General features: G+C 37.6%; 1 protein-coding gene and 1 long non-coding RNA gene across 3 annotated transcripts; both read right to left on the bottom strand.

Moving 5' to 3' along the window:
• Window positions 1-227: 227 nt before the first annotated feature.
• On the bottom strand, window positions 228-20,495 carry LOC103026644 (polynucleotide kinase 3'-phosphatase). 2 transcript variants are annotated; one of them, XM_049466914.1, is made up of 18 exons: window positions 20,319-20,495; window positions 19,938-20,112; window positions 15,232-15,278; window positions 14,011-14,232; window positions 12,257-12,526; window positions 10,618-10,697; window positions 9,996-10,053; window positions 9,788-9,895; window positions 8,831-8,902; window positions 7,469-7,517; window positions 6,845-6,915; window positions 6,614-6,706; window positions 5,672-5,768; window positions 5,517-5,578; window positions 4,224-4,333; window positions 2,405-2,492; window positions 1,187-1,254; window positions 228-721 (listed from the first exon to the last, which is right to left on the bottom strand). In XM_049466914.1, exons 2-18 carry the CDS (start codon window positions 20,056-20,058, stop codon window positions 601-603), a joined length of 1,737 nt encoding a protein of 578 aa, XP_049322871.1. In that variant the 5' UTR covers window positions 20,059-20,112; window positions 20,319-20,495; the 3' UTR covers window positions 228-600. The 2 variants fall into 2 exon arrangements, with proteins under 2 accessions (XP_049322871.1, XP_049322872.1); XM_049466915.1 differs by having other exon boundaries at window positions 20,346-20,495.
• On the bottom strand, window positions 14,239-15,046 carry LOC125782560 (uncharacterized). Its single transcript, XR_007425274.1, has 3 exons — window positions 14,770-15,046; window positions 14,510-14,665; window positions 14,239-14,353 (listed from the first exon to the last, which is right to left on the bottom strand). It is a non-coding gene; the product is annotated as an uncharacterized LOC125782560 (long non-coding RNA).
• Window positions 20,496-20,854: the final 359 nt, after the last annotated feature.

Below are 20,854 nucleotides of genomic sequence, written 5' to 3'. Positions count from 1 at the left end.
TATGCAGCCATATACATGTTTTTTTGTGTTTAACTTAAATGTAACATTGTTACACATTGGAAAACTCAATAAAATACACTCAGTCATAAAAAAAAGGGACAGCGGAATCGCAGAAACAAACTGTGATATCGTATTGCGAGATGCTGTGTGATCTTTCTTTATCCCAATTGCACAGACCCCAAAAGAGCAGAGCATGCTCACACAACTAAAAGGACTTTAAAATGAAGAATGAGTCAAAATATTTTTATTGGTCTGCTTTACCAAACAACAAGTAAAAAAATGTTCCATGCTAATTAATACAATGTAATATTTATAACCAAAGTAAACATACCCTTCAATTATTATTTTTTCATTTTCTTTTTTTTGTTCTTAGCAGCAAAGAATTTCAGTAGGCGTCCATTCAACACAGTTCAACACATCCCTGGTGATTCAGTTTTTGATCTCATAGATTTATATTCCCATAGATCATATACTAGACAATTATGTTTCTCTAGCCACTTACATTGTCTAAACCTACTTATTATAATCACAATTCTGTTTAGGATGTAAAGTCCAAAGGTACTGGATATCAATCTGTGGGATTTTGTCCTGCGATTGACCTCAACCCTCTGAAAACTGCCTAAAAAGAGCCTCAGATCGACTGTCTGAAAAACTAGGCACAAAGTGGATCTGCAGGATTTCAGAGAAGCCTTCAGACAGAGAAGGAGCTGCAAATTTATTCCTGCAAACACAAAAACAAGAAAAAAAAACAACATAATTAGTCAAAGATCTACTCCTGTTTAATTTAGCAATGTGATTGAAGAGCCAAAACCTGAGAATGCACAAAATATCTGAATGATTAGAACAGCACTGCTGAGGTAAACGTATTATTAGAGCAGCGCTGCTAAGGTACATTTATGATTAAAATAGAACTGCTGAGGTTAATGTATGATTAGAATAGCACTGCTGAGGTAAATGTATGATTAGAATAGCACTGCTGAGATAACTTTATGATGAGAATAGCACTGCTAAGATAACTGTATGATGAGAATAGCACTGCTGAGGTAAATGTATATAATAATTAGAACAGCAGTGCTGAGGGAAATTATTATTGGAACCTGAAAAAACAATTACTCAGCTTACGCCAAAAAAAAAAAAAATAATAATTTTGATGCATCTCTACTACAAACAGTTACCATTCACTTACTTGTAGCTGTGAAACACCATGTCATTGACAGGAGCATGCTTAGTGGCTGAGGGAACCATCTCACGGAACTAAAGAAGAAAAATAAATCTTTATTAGACATGGATTTGTCTCTAAACTTACATGGACACCTGTTGACCATGCAGCTTGATTTAGGGCGTGTCAGTGTGTCTTTGCTATCATAACAATAGGAAAAGTACACCTTGTGCAGCTCGAAACGTGCATCTCTTGTAACCTGAAATAAACCAATCAGCCGGTCTCTTGCCATTCTCTTTAAGAACCATGTTTGCTCTGACTTTGGCCAATTGTTATTTTATCGGCGCAGCTACCTGAACATGTCTAATGCTTCTCAGCAGAGGAAACCGACCTGCTCATTTATGCTGTAAAGGTGCTAATTAGGCAGCTAATTTATGGGAACAGCAATGTTATTTTTCTAAATCTGTCAGGGATGCACTTGTGTTTTCCTCGCCAGGATAGCAATATGCCAGAAATTTACCTCAAGACCTAATTTCCAGACCACTACACGCATCAACATAGATTTATTCCTAAACTCTGTTGTTACTGTTGGTAAGAATGTAAGAAAGCAATGAGCATTGTGACACACTTTGTTTAGGGACCCATAGTTTTAAATTGTTTTTAAATACTTTGTAAGACCATCTTTCACTGCAATTACAGCTGCAGGTCTTTTGGGGGTTGTCACTACCAGCTTTGCGCATCTAGAGACTGAGATTTTTGCCCATTCTTCTTTGCAAAACAGCTCAAGCTCAGCCAAGTTAAACGGAAAGTCTCTGTAAACAGCGATTTTTAAGCCTTGCCACAGAAGCTGAATGGGATTTAAATCTAGACTTGAGGCTGCACTGAGGCTTTGTTCTCTTCACTAAAAGGAGGTTACATGGTTTAAACCAAAAGTAAAGCACCAATTGTCAGCAAGACCATACCTTTCATGTCCAAACTGCAATAATACTGTTATTAATTAAGTTCAGTAGGTTTATCCAGGTCTTTATTCAGGGACAATTTATCTTCAAAAATATTAAAACTCTGCTTATTAGTCAAGAAAACATCAGTAGATTCTGAGTAAATTAACCAAAAACATATATTATTTAAATAACATGTAATGAGAGGGTTGTGAACCTTTAATTATACATTTTTTGAGACCATACACACGTGCGTAATAACCAATCACACACAACCCACAAATCTATAAGCAGAAGCTTCACCCACCCTGTTGTTATGCTTTGATTGTTCCAGAGAGGCAGTAAAGTTGAAGCACCGGCAGGGAACACCAGCTTTCCGACTGACGTCTACGTATCTGTGCAAGGAATGATGGGATGATATTATGTTTCTGAACAAAAACAGCAGCATAATTTTAACCCCAAACCACGGTAAGCAAAATGCTAATAAAATAAAAATGCTCAATAGCAACATTTTACACTAATTCACATGACTGGATATAAAAAGAGCTTTTTAGAGAGTCTCTAAGAAGAGCTAAACATAAAATGTTCCTCAGCGCTGGTGATCTATGGGCCCTCAGGCACCACTGCATTAATAACAGACTGTACTGATCCTGTACTGGAAATCACTGCATTAATAACAGACTGTACTGATTCTGTACTGGAAATCACTGCATTAATAACAGACTGTACTGATCCTGTACTGGAAATCACTGCATTAATAACAGACTGTACTGATTCTGTACTGGAAATCACTGCATTAATAACAGACTGTACTGATCCTGTACTGGAAATCACTGCATTAATAACAGGCTGTACTGATTCTGTACTGGAAATCACTGCATTAATAACAGACTGTACTGACTCTGTACTGGAAATCACTGCATTAATAACAGACTGTACTGATTCTGTACTGGAAATCACTGCATTAATAACAGACTGTACTGATTCTGTACTGGAAATCACTGCATTAATAACAGACTGTACTGATTCTGTACTGGAAATCACTGCATTAATAACAGACTGTACTGACTCTGTACTGGAAATCACTGCATTAATAACAGACTGTACTGATTTTGTTCTGGAAATCACAGCATTAATAACAGACGGTACTGATTCTGTACTGGAAATCACTGCATTAACAACAGGCTGTTTTGATTCTGTACTGGAAATCACTGCATTAATAACAGACTGTACTGATTTTGTTCTGGAAATCACAGCATTAATAACAGACGGTACTGATTCTGTACTGGAAATCACTGCATTAATAACAGACTGTACTGATTTTGTTCTGGAAATCACAGCATTAATAACAGACGGTACTGATTCTATACTGGAAATCACTGCATTAATAACAGACTGTACTGACTCTGTACTGGAAATCACTGCATTAATAACAGACTGTACTGACTCTGTACTGGAAATCACTGCATTAATAACAGACTGTACTGACTCTGTACTGGAAATCACTGCATTAATAACAGACTGTACTGATTCTGTACTGGAAATCACTGCATTAATAACAGACTGTACTGATTCTGTACTGGAAATCACTGCATTAATAACAGACTGTACTGATTTTGTTCTGGAAATCACAGCATTAATAACAGACGGTACTGATTCTGTACTGGAAATCACTGCATTAATAACAGACTGTACTGATTCTGTACTGAGAATCACTGCATTAATAACAGACTGTACTGATTCTGTATTGGAAATCACAGCATGGGCTCAGGAACACTTGAAGAATCAATACTGTGTTTAAACACCATGCTGTAATTCACTAATGCAGGTTAAAGCTGGACCATGCAGTCAAGAAGCCTTATAAATACCATCCAGAAACACCACCATCTCCTCAGTTTTCCGTTTTGCCTTAGTCCCATAGTTTTGACCCAAAGAAGATGGCTGTGTTTCTGAATGGTGTTGACATGGCTTCTTCTGTGCATGATCAAGCTTTGTCCTACATTAGTGGATTACAGCATTGGGAACTGTGTAAAACTTTTATTTTCTTAGCATTTTCCATAAAGAACATTTCTGATTTGGGGTTGTACAATACAAAAGAATTAAATTAAAGAAATGCAACTGAGCACCGCTTTCGAGACTCAACATCAGGGTTTGTGTTGTCCACGACTACACTCCGGCCCTCCCTCAGACCACGCTCACACGCCGACACGCAGTTCTGCCAGGAGCCCAGTGTGTCCTAAACAACAACCAGGCACACACCACACTTTACACATCAAATAATTAATATGAAAACATCAAAACATTTTTTGAATGATTATCTGTTTACTGGGATGGTTGATATGACCCTTAAAAAATATTTAAAAACATTCTTGGCAAAATTCCCATTGATTAAATCTCCTCACTAAGCAAAAATGCATAATTTTGTATACTTATGTCAATAATATAAGCTTTGTGAAAGTTCTATTGGAATATCAAAAACGTTATAATCTTTAAGGTGTTATCTTGTGAGTGAGGATGAGTGAAACCTGGTCAGTGTGCTCACTGTAAAGCCCAATTTATACTTCTGCGTCGAATCGACGTCGTAGCCTATGAGTATCCAGCGCGAGCGTGCTACGCAGAAGAGCACGTTTATACTTCTGCATGCACGTATCAGCGAGTAAGGGTGAATTATGGAAGTTGGATTGAGGACTAATAGTGGGTGCAGGTGAATAATGGGAGTTGGAGTGAGGTCTGATAGTGGGTACAGGTGAATTATGGGAGTTGGAGTGAGGGCTGATAGTGGGTGCAGGTGAATTATGGGAGTTGGAGTGAGGTCTGATAGTGGGTGCAGGTGAATTATGGGAGTTGTAGTGAGAGCTGATAGTGGGTGCAGGTGAATTATGGGAGTTGTAGTGAGGGCTGATAGTGGGTGCAGGTGAATTATGGGAGTTGGATTAAGGGCTGATAGTGGGTGCAGGTGAATTATGGTAGTTGTAGTAAGAGCTGATAGTGGGTGCAGGTGAATTATGGGAGTTGTAGTGAGGTCTGATAGTGAGTGCAGGTGAATTATGAGAGTTGGAGAGAGGGCTGATAGTGTAAGCTTATATTACCACCCACAGTGGACAGAGTAGTGGGTGGTAGTGATAGTGACCAGCGATGTCTGGCTAGAACTGTCTGTCTAAACAGACAGAGCAACACATGCACATTTAATACAGAAGACCACGTCCACATAGCCGCAGTTTAATGCAGTGTTGTTGAGCTTTCATAGGACATGGCAAAAATCATGGCATACCATTACAGGCCTAATGTATCACATTTATTGCACAAAGTATTTTCAAGATTAAATTAAGTACAACAGTATTTTTTTTATTATTAAAATAAATGATATTGTTGTATTACTATACTGTGTGTGCAGTCAGTGGTAACCTTTTTATACTCACCCTGTTCACATATACATAGCCCTTTGGGATGACATGGGTGTGGAAGAAGGTGGATTTGCCAGCTATGGAAATAAGGTTGAGGTTTTATGTAAATTAATAAAAATGTATTCATTTATTAAAAAAACAATTAATCACAAAACAAGCAATACATTTACCTCCGGGGAACCCAACAGCAACTATGACTTCCTGTCTGGTAGACGTGAGTGAGGCATCAGGAGGATCATAGAGACGAGCCTTTGAGTCCAGCTCCCTCTAGAGGACAAAAAATAACAAAACAAGATGAGAAACAGTGTGAGTTTGTGGTTGGAGAAAGCACTATAAAGCAGAGAAGTAATTCATATTAATATTGCAAATTAAAAAGTTACATTAATATAAAATATTAAGAATAAGAAAATAATAACGCTAAAGACTATTTGAAGTCATACTACAGTGTTTCCTCTAACGCTGGAATTATTTTAGCATGTGCCCCAGCAAAGCCTCACATCACAGCACTGCTATATTGTAGTAAACAAACGGCAAGTTTAAGTTCATTTTTTACTCTCTACTCACATAGAGTAAATTAAACTAAATTAAGTATTCAGCATCACTTATCATGCTTGTTAGCAGTTTGATTACCGCTTAACAAACCATCTGTTTTCCATCTGAAAGATATAAATGGTACAGGGCTAAGAAATTAATGTTAGCTGAGCTAGCTAGCTTAACCTTTCTCTGTGTAAATTTCACTCATATGTAGCACTACTGAGGTACATTTTTTGTGCTTTGTTGGAATGTCTGCAGGGTTATAAATATTCTGAATCTCTTTTTTTTTTTAATTAGCCAGGAATTATGGATTTATTGGTGTAATTTTAACAACATTTAACAACCAATTAAATCCTTTTAATTTGATTATAGCACCACCACGTGGAGTAATGAAGCAGTAACTTGAGTTAGTCTAACTGGAGGCGGGGCTTAGGGAGTTTAGAGTGCCTGTGCGTCAATAAAAATATCTATACTTTACATATCCATAAGCAAACACAACATTGCCATATTGATATACTGTCCCTATATGTTGTAACCAACCCTATTGCAAACAAACAAAAAAAATCACTGAAACTCACTGGATTAAATGATGGCATGTTGTAGGGAGCAGCTTTCCAGCCCAGGAAGAACTCTTCAGGAGTGGAAAACTTCAGTCCAAGGTTCAGAGCAAACTACAAGCAAAAAGCAAGAACAATCAGCACAAGTGTAATTTACTCCATCCACTCTATCTTTAGGAAAACCAGATATCTGAATCAGGATTTCTGTTTATCAAAAGTAAAGAAAGTTTAATATTCACTGAGGAAACTCACCAGCCGGTCACTGCAGGAGAAATCCTTTTTCTTCTTCCCTGGAGCCCAGTTCACAGGACGCCCTGCAGCATCTATATCAAATCAAATCAAGTTTATTCAAATAGTGCTTTTTACAACTGATGTTGTCGCAAAGCAGCTTTACAGAAACGTGATCTTAGCGCAGACAATCAGATAAAACACTGAAAAGTCCAAAGAAACAAGGATCCCCATTTCTTACATTTTTAATTTCTTACATTGGGGGTGACATTGGAACTACAGTGCATAGACCGGAAGCATCTCAATGCAATGTTTTCTAATGTTTCCTCACTAAGACGTGACCTGACATTCTTCAGAAACGTTACCTAGCACAGTTACCTAGTAACGTTACCTAGCACAAAATAAACTCTGGCCCAAACTATGAACATTCAATAAAAAAAATAAAAAATAAAATAAATGAATAAATAAATACTAAAAATACTATCAATCTCAGGAACCTCAAACACAATTTATAGAATCTGATAAAATTATATCCATGTTTCATTTCTATAGTTTCATTTTTCCCATTAAAATATATGATAAAATATCTGCAGAAACGTGAGGGGTGTACTTACTTTTGTGAAATACTGTATATAAATAAAATCTCACCTCCAACATAGAAGCTCTGGGATTTGTCTACAGTCACTCCATCATTAGCCTGGAAAAGATGTTTTATACACATTTAAAAACAATTTTATTTCTAGGATATCAAAACACATTGCCAATTCTAACTGCATTGTTGTTTATAATGTTTCCGCTTTCCGCACCTACACTAGCCTTCTTATGTAAACACAGTGACTTATAAATGTATTAAATCATACAAATTTAAAGAGATTCAAAATTACCTTAAGATATTATATTAATATAGAAAAAAAAGTCTAGTGTAAATCTTGTCTGCCAGGTCTAAACTACAGTACACTATTATAACTGTCTCTGTCAAAAATATACAGAAATTCCAGCATTAAAAATATGAATCATGATCTTAATAATGATTACTTACAAAATTGTTGTTGTGCGAAATTTTTATTATTCATCATTTATAAGGCTATTTAGCACCGGAATAAAAGGCCCATTAAGCAAAATTAGTAAGAATGCACACTTAAAATGAACAAGGGTGCCACCATGCTTTCCTTCTATTTTAGTCAGTCTCACCGCTGGGGTAAACAAACTAAACTGTATTTCTTAACAAAACTCTTTCCTTTCAAAATCAACAATCAAGCACTGGATGTTAATCTACACAGATTTCTCCTCTAAAACTGTTAATTTGGGTGAGTAAAGTGCTTCAGTTTATTTACAATAAGCTTAAAAATCAAATCCGCGGTTAGCAGCCGCGGTTAGCAGCGCTAGCCAGCTCCAGTTAGCCGCACTAGCCAGCAGTGGTTTGATAGTGAAACTGAGGAACCCTGAGTGTTCCGGTAACCCAGGGCGCTATCAGCTAGCGGTTCATCCCACATAGCTTGTTTTAACATGGTAAACGCACAGATTACAGTCCTATACACTCACCTCTGAACGGCGAAAAAGCTAAAACTGCGGTTAGCGGCTAATACTGTAACTCCTGTATAATGCTGTACATCAGTGGAGTGGCTTTACTGCTCTTTACAACCAGACCGGTAGAATTCATACAAAAGACGCACCGGATTATAATACAGACGATTTTTGGGGAAATTTAAAGGAATTTACGTGCGCCTTATAGTCCGAAAAATACGATACTTCTGTATTTTGGAACTAAAAAATTGTCTGTTCTAATACTGTTGTTTTAATGATAATTAAAAATAAAATAAAAAATACTTAACTGAAACATTTGATTAGCTCTTTTTTTAACTGCATTGCCAAAGTTTTAGATCAGGACTCTTAAAATCAGTTATTCAGTTACTTAAAAATCAAATGACCCGGACTCTGTATCAAAAACATTGGGACATTCCTATTAAACCATTTTTCTGATATAGGAATACTGGCAGAAGAGTGTCTCACCTTCTCGCGTAAGTGTTCCCACATTCCTATTACAGGCTTCCTGTAAATACCTGGACCTGCAGCAACAAACACCTGCATGACAAAGGAGACGCAACAACATGAGAGTAGGCTTTTCCACTAAAAACACATATAACATACATAAATGCACACAAACATACACTGATCAGTCCTAACAATAAACCAGCGATGCAGGAAAATGAACATTTTTGACTGAAATTGAACAAACTGAACAATTTGTCTAATGACCGAATACTGACTAGTGGCGAGAATCACAAGGCATCTCACAATAAGATATTATCATGATACTGTAATTCTGTGATACTCAATATATCACAATACAATTGTCTATGATACTTCACAGCATCTGTGTTACAGAAGAAGACAAAATACTCTTAAATACATACACATACCGGGAATTATGGATTTATTGGTGTCAGTTTAATTAACTGTTAATTAATTAATTTAACAATTAATTAATTTAACAACCAATATTCTTCACCACAGGTTTACCCTATTCATTTGATTTTAGTGCCACCACGTGGAGTAATAAAGCAGTAACTTAACTAAGTAAGTCTAATTGGGGGGTGAATTGTTCCTCTCTGCCATAATGTGAGTGCAGGATCGTCCTGCAGCAGAATGAGTAACAGATACCCCTCAGAATCTACAGTTACAGTAGATACAGAATCACCAGCACTGTAATCTGTTGTACTCATACTGCTGTGTGATGCTCCTGCACATCGCCAAAAGGAAAGACGGATTTCTGCACAACAGCTCTTCTTTTTCTTCTTCTATTGTTTAATGGGTGACAATAGTCTGACTTAACTATAGTCGGTCATCTAGAAAAGTTTCACACAGAAAACTAATGGATTGAAACACACCACGTAGTTTTGGATGCATGTTAATGCCAGGTGTAAACTTGTGACAGGTGATTTTTTAACCCTGTAAATATGATCAGACCTGCACAGGTAGTTTTAGTGTCTGAAGAATGTCCTCAACCTTCGACTTGAACACTTCAGGTCTGAGCTTCCCTCGAGCAATACCCAACTGATTGGTGAAAAACACCACCTGCAAAAAGAAATCAGATACAGATCAACCAAAAGTTCATTTCTGTTCTAAAGATCAACCTGATAAGCAACTGCTTGGGCCTGTCTCAAGCATACTGTACCTTGAACCCTTTCTTTAACAGAGAGGCCAGTTTGGGCTGTATCTCTGGGAAAAGGATCCTGCAGAAGATCATAAATAAAAGTTTTTAAACTAATAACCAAAACATGCAAACAGAGAGACTATTTGATTCTATACTGATTCATTTAGAAATATTTCAGTTAAAGTTAAAAGTTAAGGTTATTTAAGATTTGAAAGATATTATCAGAGAAATAATGTTGTAACTGTACAAGAACCACCCTTAATTTACCATTATTAAACATTAAAGTATACAGAAGAATTAACCAAAATTACAGTTACATTAATGTTTTATTATTATTTAATGTGTCCATTTCACAAAAACAGTGTAGATGTAATGTAAATGCACACTCGGCTTTCTCACACACTTCCAAACAACTTTGGTCTCAAAAAACACTGCATTTAAGGTGTAACAGAAAACTTAGGAAAAATGCTAATGCTAACTGTGATTTACTAAAATGAGACACATTTCGCTAATGTTCGGATTATAAAAATCAATTCATTTTATAGATCAATATTTGGCTCATATGAATAGACATCAAATTATTAAAATAAAGATTAATTAAAAATATATATATATTGCTAACAACTGAACACACCACGCTTACCTCCAGTCATCTGGAGCTGTAGGAAACACTTTCCCTGACTTTGTAGTGATGATGCAGCCATCAATATCGAACCCGGCGATCTGAATCCGAAGGAAAAGTCAAGAATCAATTTGCATTTACATAAATTTAATTTAAAGATGTGTTAATAATTAAATAATCAAGTCAGTCAATTAGCTGAATGTGTATTTAAAGCATTGTTTATGTGACAATTGGCTTTTTTGCCTCTGGACTCCATGTATTGGGAAATGAGGATGCATGCTTTAAGACACTCCTAAAGAACATACTTTACACATGCATTTCTGGACAAGCTGAGAGATTCAAAAACATCAATGAAATTGAGAGAAGCATGTGGACTGAGGGGGTAAATAAATATTTCAGTATTTTACACAAAAATGATTAGGGTTATGCAACGCTATGCATTTCTTGTAAAAAAAAAAAAAAAAAAAAAAAAAAAAGCCACATAACGCTTTAACCCAATTCTGCTCAGAACTCTGAAACCTCTTGGCCTAGAAACCTCTAGTATCTAAGCATAAGACCACCTTTGGACTTCTATGCAGGGTTATAGGTGCTTTGGATAAGAAAATCATACATGGAAAAGCTAAAACACGTAAAACATTCCACTGCCATAAAAGACTTTCTGCAAAGCAAGATACAAAGAAAAATGCACAGTTGCATCAGTAAGAGGAGTTGAGGAAGAAGCAAACATGCAAAAAATAAGAGGAAAAACACTTTCACACCATTGTAATTTGGATTTTGTGTTGTATATATTAAACAGTTTTGTTAATAAACTATTCTCAATCCTTCGTTCTTTGTACTTGCTACTGGTAAGTCATCACTATGCTCTATTGTCCTATGCCATTATCAGCATCACTAATCAATTTTGTTGCACATGCGGCATTTAGAGTGAAAACAGTTCAGCATGGAACAGCAGCAAAGATTAACATTAATAAATAGCTGTAGTAAATATTATCTGGGTTTTATTAAATCAGGTTAAACTGTACCTGAACTGCAGTTTAGCAAAAAACCCAAAAAAGTAGAAATCGAGGGATGCTTTACAATCATGTTTAACACACAACTATTAATACTCATCCACACTCACAGGTGAGAAATGTCAGGCAATAACACAGAGCATACTCTCAACCGGAAACCACCGCCCACCTGGAGGAATGCATCCAACACTAAGGAGTGCCAATCCATATCTGGGCATACAGTTGTACACACACTCACACACATACTACATATAGATACTTACACACTCACAAAACCAAAACAGAGTATTTAGAGTATCCAATTTTCCTGATCTTCATGTTTTTGTACTGTGGGAGGAAACCGGAGTTCCCAGAGGAAACACATGCAGACATGAGGAGAACATGGAAACTCCACCCAGATAAGGATTTGAACCCAATACCCCAGCACCGGGAGGCAAACATGCTAACCGCTAATCCACCACAACATCTCTGGTCTCGGTACGGTTGTTTTGCTCCGAACCAGAGTTTAATTCTGGTTCGGAGCAAAATTAAACTCTGGAACAAATTCTGAAAAGTATAAAACACACCCTAAAATGAAAAAAGCCCCACAGTATCAGCACTCCAGTGACTTCCATCCTAAAGTTTCCTTAATCTGCTTTGTTCTTTCTTACCTTGGAGCTCGCGGTGACGCCTGCAGCCGTGTACAGCATGAGGTTGCCTATTTGCTGCCAGTGACTCTGAGGGCAGGCCGAGGACGCAGTGGTGGGAGCGGTGGCTGGTTTTAAAGGGGAAGACCCAGGCGTCACTTTCTGTGCCATTTCCTGCAGCTGCCTGAGCTTCTCTTCTGCCAGACCCTCGTCCTCCTCCTCATCTGAGTTCTCAGTACGTCCACGTTTACTGCTGGACACGTTCTCTTCTGTGCTAATTGGCCTTTTTGTTGACTTAACAGCAGAAAGAGTGATACAAAAATGTTAGTTAAATTCAATGAACCATATCTTACAACCCGACAAGTCTATTTTTCATGCATTGTGTAAAAAGTGACAGAGTTTAGGAATATATCTACACCGATGGGCTTGGTGGTCTGGAGTTGAGGTGTGTTCAGGTAAATTTCTGGTGTATTGCTATCTTGGAAATTGAAAACACAGGTGCTCCACTGACTGATTACTATCTAGACAGACGTCAACAGGTAGACAGGTGTTCATTGCAGCTTTTACATCAACAATAAACAGAATAAACAATAAAATAACACGTATAAATGAGCTGCTGGTGCACCTTCATAGTGGGAAAGAGCAGATCAGTTTCCTCTGCTGAAAAGTGTTGGACACGTCCAGGTAGCTGCACCGTTAAAATTACAATCTGCCTAAGTCAGAGCGCACCTGGCTCTTAAAGGGAATGGCAAGTGACACACTAGTTGGTTTATTTCACGTTACACCCAAAACACACCCATGATTAATAAAGAGAATTAGTTCATGCCTTTTGTGCATTTTGAGCGGTGCCAGGTATACTTTTCCTGTCGTTACGACATCAAAGGCACACTAACAAGCCCTAAATATGGTGCACAATATCTCAATATGTTCAGGACAAATATACATTGATACACTATAAGATAATATAGTATAAATCTTAAAAGAGCACAACTTTAAAATATCATTATTTGCTTATATTACAATACAACATACAGCATGTTATATTTTAAATAGTAAAATATCTAACTGTATAACAATATAATAAACTTGCACTTGAACGCTTGCGCAACAAGTAATCTGGGTGGGTTCTCTAGGACTGATGGATGTTTTTTAGCAGAGCTTTCTTCCGAGCGACTAGAGCGAACCGTTAGGCCTGTTACCGTTTCTGGTGTTGAGGCTCACATTCCTGCCCTGAATTCACTGCACTGTATTAGCATTATGCTAACCTAGCTTCTGGCCACTGCCCATACTGAGAGGCCATGCTTTACGTAAAGAGAAAAACTAGTCAGGAACACGCCTGACTTCCATCAGAGGGTGATTTATTAATCACCTTACTGATTTAAAAACAGACAAGCAGAAATATAATACAAGTATGTGTGTATTTTTTTTTACTGTGATTGCACTTATTGTATCTTCCCAAATTTTTAACTATACAATATTTTTTTATTTCTCATTTATTTCTGATGCAGATCTTTATAATAAAATGAATATCTTTCAGATAAAGACTGAATTAAATGGTTAGTGTGAAGTTTTACTTAATTTTATGATTATATACAATATGAAATACTCAAAAAGTTTGTGATATTACCTTATAGCCATATCGCCCACCCAGGACCAAAATGAAGAATAACTCATTTTGATATAGATATTATAATATACAAAACACATACATATTTTTAAAGTTTTATAATATTTACAACATTATTAAGCCCAGCTCTACAACCAACCCAGCTAAATACCTTTTTAGGGGAGGAGCCAAAGAAGTCCTGGATGCTCCTCTTGACCACAGGTTTCTCCGCTGCTCTGCTCAGGTGATCCCTGACTCCAGTGGCAGTGCCGGTAAACTGCACAGTGAACAGGTGACTCTGATTCACCAGGTGAAGCGTCCCGCTCGCGGTGAGATATCCGGACTGACCCCGGCCCAGCGCCTGACCGTCCAGAGACGACGGGTTAGGACCAAGCTGTGGCGAATTAACAAAGAGTTACAACAGGTAACATCCTGTTACCAGTATAAACGATCACACCATTACCTGCTTATAAACGATCAGACCGTTACCTGCTTATAAACGATCAGACCGTTACCTGCGTATAAACGATCAGACCGTTACCTGCTTATAAACGATCAGACCGTTACCTGCTTATAAACAATCAGACCGTTACCTGCTTATAAACGATCAGACCGTTACCTGCTTATAAACGATCAGACCGTTACCTGCTTATAAACAATCAGACCGTTACCTGCTTATAAACGATCAGACCGTTACCTGCTTATAAACGATCAGACCGTTACCTGCGTATAAACGATCAGACCGTTACCTGCTTATAAACGATCAGACCGTTACCTGCTTATAAACGATCAGACCGTTACCTGCGTATAAACGATCAGACCGTTACCTGCGTATAAACGATCAGACCGTTACCTGCGTATAAACGATCAGACCGTTACCTGCGTATAAACGATCAGACCGTTACCTGCGTATAAACGATCAGACCGTTACCTGCTTATAAACGATCAGACCGTTACCTGATTATAAACGATCAGACCGTTACCTGCGTATAAACGATCAGACCGTTACCTGCTTATAAACGATCAGACCGTTACCTGCTTATAAACGATCAGACCGTTACCTGCTTATAAACGATCAGACCGTTACCTGCTTATAAACGATCAGACCGTTACCTGATTATAAACGATCAGACCGTTACCTGATTATAAACGATCAGACCGTTACCTGCGTGTAAACGATCAGACCGTTACATGCGTATAAATTATCAGACCGTTACCTGCTTATAAACGATCAGACCGTTACCTGATTATAAACGATCAGACCGTTACCTGATTATAAACGATCAGACCGTTACCTGCGTGTAAACGATCAGACCGTTACATGCGTATAAATTATCAGACCGTTACCTACGTATAAACGATCAGACTGTTACCTGCAAATAAACAATCATACCTGTGTTACAAGAACTTCCTGTTTGGAGAAGTCAGCCACAAGCTTGACTGTGGAAATAAATGAAATGAGCATTAGTCACAGTAAACTGTACACAATAATAATAACAACATTTTCTTTTTTTGACACTATAAAAATAATTAATGTACTTCGGGAGAACATGTGGCTTAATCTAGATTTTATTACAGGGTGCGAATTACTGGGGGGGTTGGGGAGGTCAGAGCCCCCCTAATTAAGACTTTACCCCCCCCCCCCCCCCAAAAGGGGTAAAAACAATAGTTTGGGGGTCAAAACATTTAAATATATTTCTTACACATAATGTTAAATACTACAAAAACAATACAGTATCTATGACTGGAAGAATATTGTATTACGATTTCAAGCAGCCCTAAAGTGGATCATACTATTCCATGTTAATAAGCTTTCCTCTCGTTTACCTGCTGCTGCCTCATTATTGGTCAGGTGGCTTGCGTCTAAGTTAAGGTACGAGACCTGCTCAAGCTACAGCATTACGTGCAAGTAGTGCTATCTACTTGGCGTTCTTAAATATGCACTTTAAACACTTCCCTTACATAAATGATAATGGCGTCATTTGCCATTCTGCCTTAAATGCTGCTGTGGTGGCACAGGCCTCAGGCTGTAGATACTATTTTTAGCGCTTTTAAGGTGGAACAGAACATTCAAATGGGAATCCACGTTCTGTTTTATATGGATTGTTTGTGATTTCTGCAGAACCTAAGCAGAAATGTGTAAAACACTTTAAAAAAATGTTTAATGCAGGGACACTGTTAAGGTGGAATGGAAATGTGTTTTAAGGCAAAGGGGAAATGTGAACAAGAAACTAAAAGCTTCATACGCTGCAGTAAGTTTGACCTAGTGAGGAATTAGTTACTCAGATGAGTAGTTTTACAGTAAACTGGTGTATTACAATTTTTTTAAGGAAAGACTGAGTTTCAATCTTTTTCAAAATTTATTAGGCTACTTTGAAAATTAACAGCAGCCAATCTTTTTAAAAGGCTTTAGCCAAGCTATATAAATGCATTCCTACATCTCCCCTTAATACTTATTATTGTAGTCACAGTGTCAAAATCCTTTACGGGGATTTTCAGTTACATTGTTATTTTCTATTTATTTAGAATTAAATAAAAAACGATTCCTGTAGGAGAGATCCTGTAGAATATGAATTAAAATTTAAAGACCAATAGCATTGTGTTTGTTTTTTTCAGGAGTAATAGTATGGTGTGGTATGTGCTACATTAGCTGATATAATGAATTTATCTTTAACAGTACGTGCTGTAGACATTACAGTAAAGAAGCGAGACATTTGTAAGCTTGCGCCTTCGCTGTACTGGTTTCCATTTACACCCCAAAGAAATACTTGACCCCCCCAATTATCATTGTATAATTTGCACCCTGTTTTATTTTATATTTTTAATATTTTGTTTGCAAAATATTATGATGATAGTCATCATAAAATTACGTTTTTATTCCTGAAATGCCGAATTGTACAACACTTTTCTCAAATGTACTTTATGGCTTTATGGCGTGGCAACGAGATCGTAAGGCATGGGAACAAAATAATTAAAGCGTGGGAACAAGAACCTGATTCATAGGAACAAGATAACTAAGGCGTGGGAATAAATAATTAAGATTATTAACAAGTTAATTTAATCATAGCCATTAAGGTGTGGCCACAAGTTTTTTTGTTTCTCAGTTAACAAAGCGAGCCTGAGGAACCTACCGGGTCTGTATACTGTCTGCGTCTGAGCCAATCAGCTTTTAGAATGAGAATTAAATGTCTTTTACTTAGAATTACTCCATGTATCACCATCCTTCATTCAGAGATTAAAATAAAAATAAACCAGTTCACTCTCTTTCTCATTTTCTCCCCAATTTACACGGCCAGTTACCCAACCCACTCACTAGGACTCCCCCCATCACAAGTAATGCCCCAACACACTAGGAGGGTGCCTCCTCCGATACATGTGAAGTCAGCCACCGCTTCTTTTCGAGCTGCTGCTGATGCAGCATCGCCTAGCAATGCAGCATTGGGAGGAAAGCGCAGCGGCTCGACTCTGGTACATCAGCTCACAGACGCCCTGTGCTGCAGACATCACCCCGACTATGATGTGGGGAGAAAGCGCCATCTACCCACCCGGAGGGAGCAGGGCCAATTTTGCTCCCTCTCTGAGCGCCGGCAGCTTGATGGCAAAGCTGCATGAGCGGGGGATCAAACCTGCGACCTCCCGCCCCTAGTGGCAGCGCTTTAGACCGCTGGACCACTCGGTGCCACTCTCCATTTTCTTAAGATCATCCTTGAATTAAAGGAGCTTTGATGTAATATTCAGTTTCATCATGGGCATTCATTTACAGAAAAGCCAACTTTATTATTCTCTGTCCACGACATAATTTTCTTGTGGCCATGACTTAATTATCTCATTTACATGCCTTAATTATCTCTTTCCCAACCATTAGTATGTTGTTCCCTAGCCTTAATAAGTCGTAGCCACACATTAGGATGTTGTTCCCACTCCTTAAAAAGTTGTGCCCTTGCCTTTTTTTTTTTTTACATTATGTCACCATAATTTCCACCGATTAGGATTTCGTTCCAACACCGTAATGAGTCGTGGCCATGACTTAATTTTCTCATTCACACACTTTAATTATCTAATTTCTACCCATTAGGATCTTGTTCCCACTCCTTCATAAGTCGTGGACATGCATTAGTACCTTGTTCCCATGCCTTAATAAGTTGTGGCCACAATTTAATTTTCTCATTCCCACCAATTAGAAACTCATTCCTTTGCCTTAATTATCTCATTCCCACTCTTTAGTATCTCATTCCTATGCCTTCATAAGTCATGGCCACAACTTAATTATCTCAGTCACAAACATTAATTATCTCATTCCCACCCATTAGGATCTCGTTCCCACAGCCTAATAAGACATTGCCATGCATTAGTATCTAGTTCCCATGCCTTAATAAGTCATGGCCACAACTTAATTATCTCATTCACACACCTTACTTATCTCATTGCCACCCAGTAGAATCTCATTCCCACGCATCTTGTTCCCATGCCTACATTTTTTTCGTGGCTACGACTTAATTATCTTATTCCCACCCATTAGAGTGTTGTCCCACGCCTTAATAAGTTTCGGGAACGCATTAGCATTTTGTTCCCACAGGTTAGTAAGCTGTGGCCACAACTTAATTATCTTATTCCCACCCGTTAGGATGTCATTCCCACACCTTAATAAGTTGTTGCCACACATTAGTATCTCGTTCCAATGCCTTCATAAGCTGTGTCCAAGCCTTCATTTTCTCATTTCCGCCCATTAGGATCTCGTTCTCACGCCTAAATAAGTGGTGGCCATGTCTTAGTTTTCTCATTCACACGCCTTAATTATTTCATTCCCACCTGTTAGTATCTTGTTCCCATGTCTTAATAAGTGGTGGCCATGCTATATTTTTTTGTTAAACATGATGTCACCTTAGGGCATACCTGTCAAGTTTTGGACTTAAAAATAAGGGATTTTTTCCGCCGCCCCAACAGCCCAAACGAGGGAAAAAAAAAAAAAAATATATATATATATATATATATTATATATATATATATATATATATATATATATATATATATATATATATATATATTTATTTATTTATTTATTTAATAGATTTAAAATTGAAATTGAAGGGTGCACAAATTTACAAAAAGGACATGGATCAGATATATTCCATAAGTAAATAATAGTCCTAAGGGGCCTACACAATTAATAATCTTTCATTAATACTTCTTTCTATTGTTCAGTCCACTCCTGATCAGTTCAGTTAATTTCAGCCCTCTCCACATTTTCTCTCTCTCCAGCTCAACCATCTCTTCCACCCCTTCTAAATAATACATTACATTACATTATAATACATTACCACAATACTTGAGATTTAAACAAATTCTAACAAACCCTAAAACTAGCCCTGAACTAATAGAGTTTGGAAATGATAGTTATTGGCTGATCAGGCACATCAGGGCAGGGCATTATATATATATATATATATATATATATATATATATATATATATATATATATATATATATATATATATATATATATATATATTTTTTTTTTTTTTTTTTTTTTTTTTTTTTTTTTTCTCAAACCCTGAATATCTATCTAGCTAATTCTAAAGTTAAGCTGTATTTTATTAAACACACAGTGGGTTTAATTTATGTTTTGATTCAGAGAAGAGTCTTTTTAACCAGCTATCAGAAACAATCTCATCACAGTTTACATGGTTAATTACCTTTCTTTTAGAAAAATCTCCGTATATCCAGATTAGTTTTAACGACAGCTGCTCCGACTAGCTGCCTGAACTCACAGCGAGGGGAGGGGCGGGGCTTCCCGCACACTAAACTGCGCTCCGCAAAACCAGCTAGCTGATTGGCTGTTTCTCCTGAAAGGCGGGACTTTCTCCTTGAACCGGCACCACGATTGGTTAAGAGACACACAGCGGTCAGTGCATTGTCGCCTGTGGCCTATATATATTTTTTATTTAGTATAATACGGGAAATTTACGGGAAAATACTAAAACGGGAGGACGGCGGGAAAGAGGAATAAAATACGGTAGTTTCCCGGCCAAAACGGGAGACTTGACAGGTATGCCTTAGGGTCTCTGTATAATACAGAAGAGGCTGTAAGGGTGTATTTACCCTGATGTCTGGAACACTGTTTATCCTTCACTCCAGACTCAGGACCCCGACCCAGGATCAGGGCGCGTCCATCACACAGCTCCACCCGGGCTCCTGAGGGACTCAGTAGTGCACACTTCATTCCGAGGAGTGCGGTCGTTTACTTATCTGTTCCCTACGCTCTACGACCAGCAACCTGTAGTTAAATAAAAAGGATTTAATACACTTATTCCTCACTTATCATTTATTTTACGGCTTTAAATCACATCAGAATTATACATATTAATATTAATATAATCCTACATCACAGAACATTTAAATACACTTAGCATATCTTAGCTAACTAACACTAAACTAAACAGAAACAGCTCTCCACCACCTTCAAGCAGCTAACATACTAACCAGCCAAACGCGAAACAGCGCACTGACCAGATTACGACTTTAAAACGCCTTCAAGACTTTAAAAACGACAGAAAACAAGGATAATAGTTAGTCGGCTAACAAACTATCTAAACAGCTACACAACGCGTCCCTTTCAACAGCCCACTCTGTCCCAATCCAGCCCTCGCTCACTTCCCATACGCACTTCAAAGCGCAGGAAAAAACACAGAAAGGAAATAGGGGGGTTACTTTCTTTACAACACATCTAAAATCTCAGTTTATCACCCGTCCTGATAAATATTATTGTTTTAAATACTTTTTTGACCTTTTAAACGCAAGATAAAGTAGAACAAACAATAATACAGTGCGTTATATTGATTTATTAACGTTAACATTAAAAAAGAACAAAAGAGACATCCCTTTAAAATAATAATAAATAGATTTTCCCAAGTGGAAGTCAAGCCACAGCTGTTTTAATGGCAAGACTACCTATTTCCGGTACCGCCCGCTATGCCGTATTATTATAATCAGATAATGCAACTGCGCACCGCTAGAGA

The sequence above is a fragment of the Astyanax mexicanus genome, chromosome 18, assembly GCF_023375975.1.
Source record: "Astyanax mexicanus isolate ESR-SI-001 chromosome 18, AstMex3_surface, whole genome shotgun sequence".
In the NCBI taxonomy this organism is placed as follows: domain Eukaryota; kingdom Metazoa; phylum Chordata; class Actinopteri; order Characiformes; family Acestrorhamphidae; genus Astyanax; species Astyanax mexicanus.
Note: the sequence above shows the minus strand (reverse complement) of the source record. Positions and strands in the feature narration are given on the sequence as shown.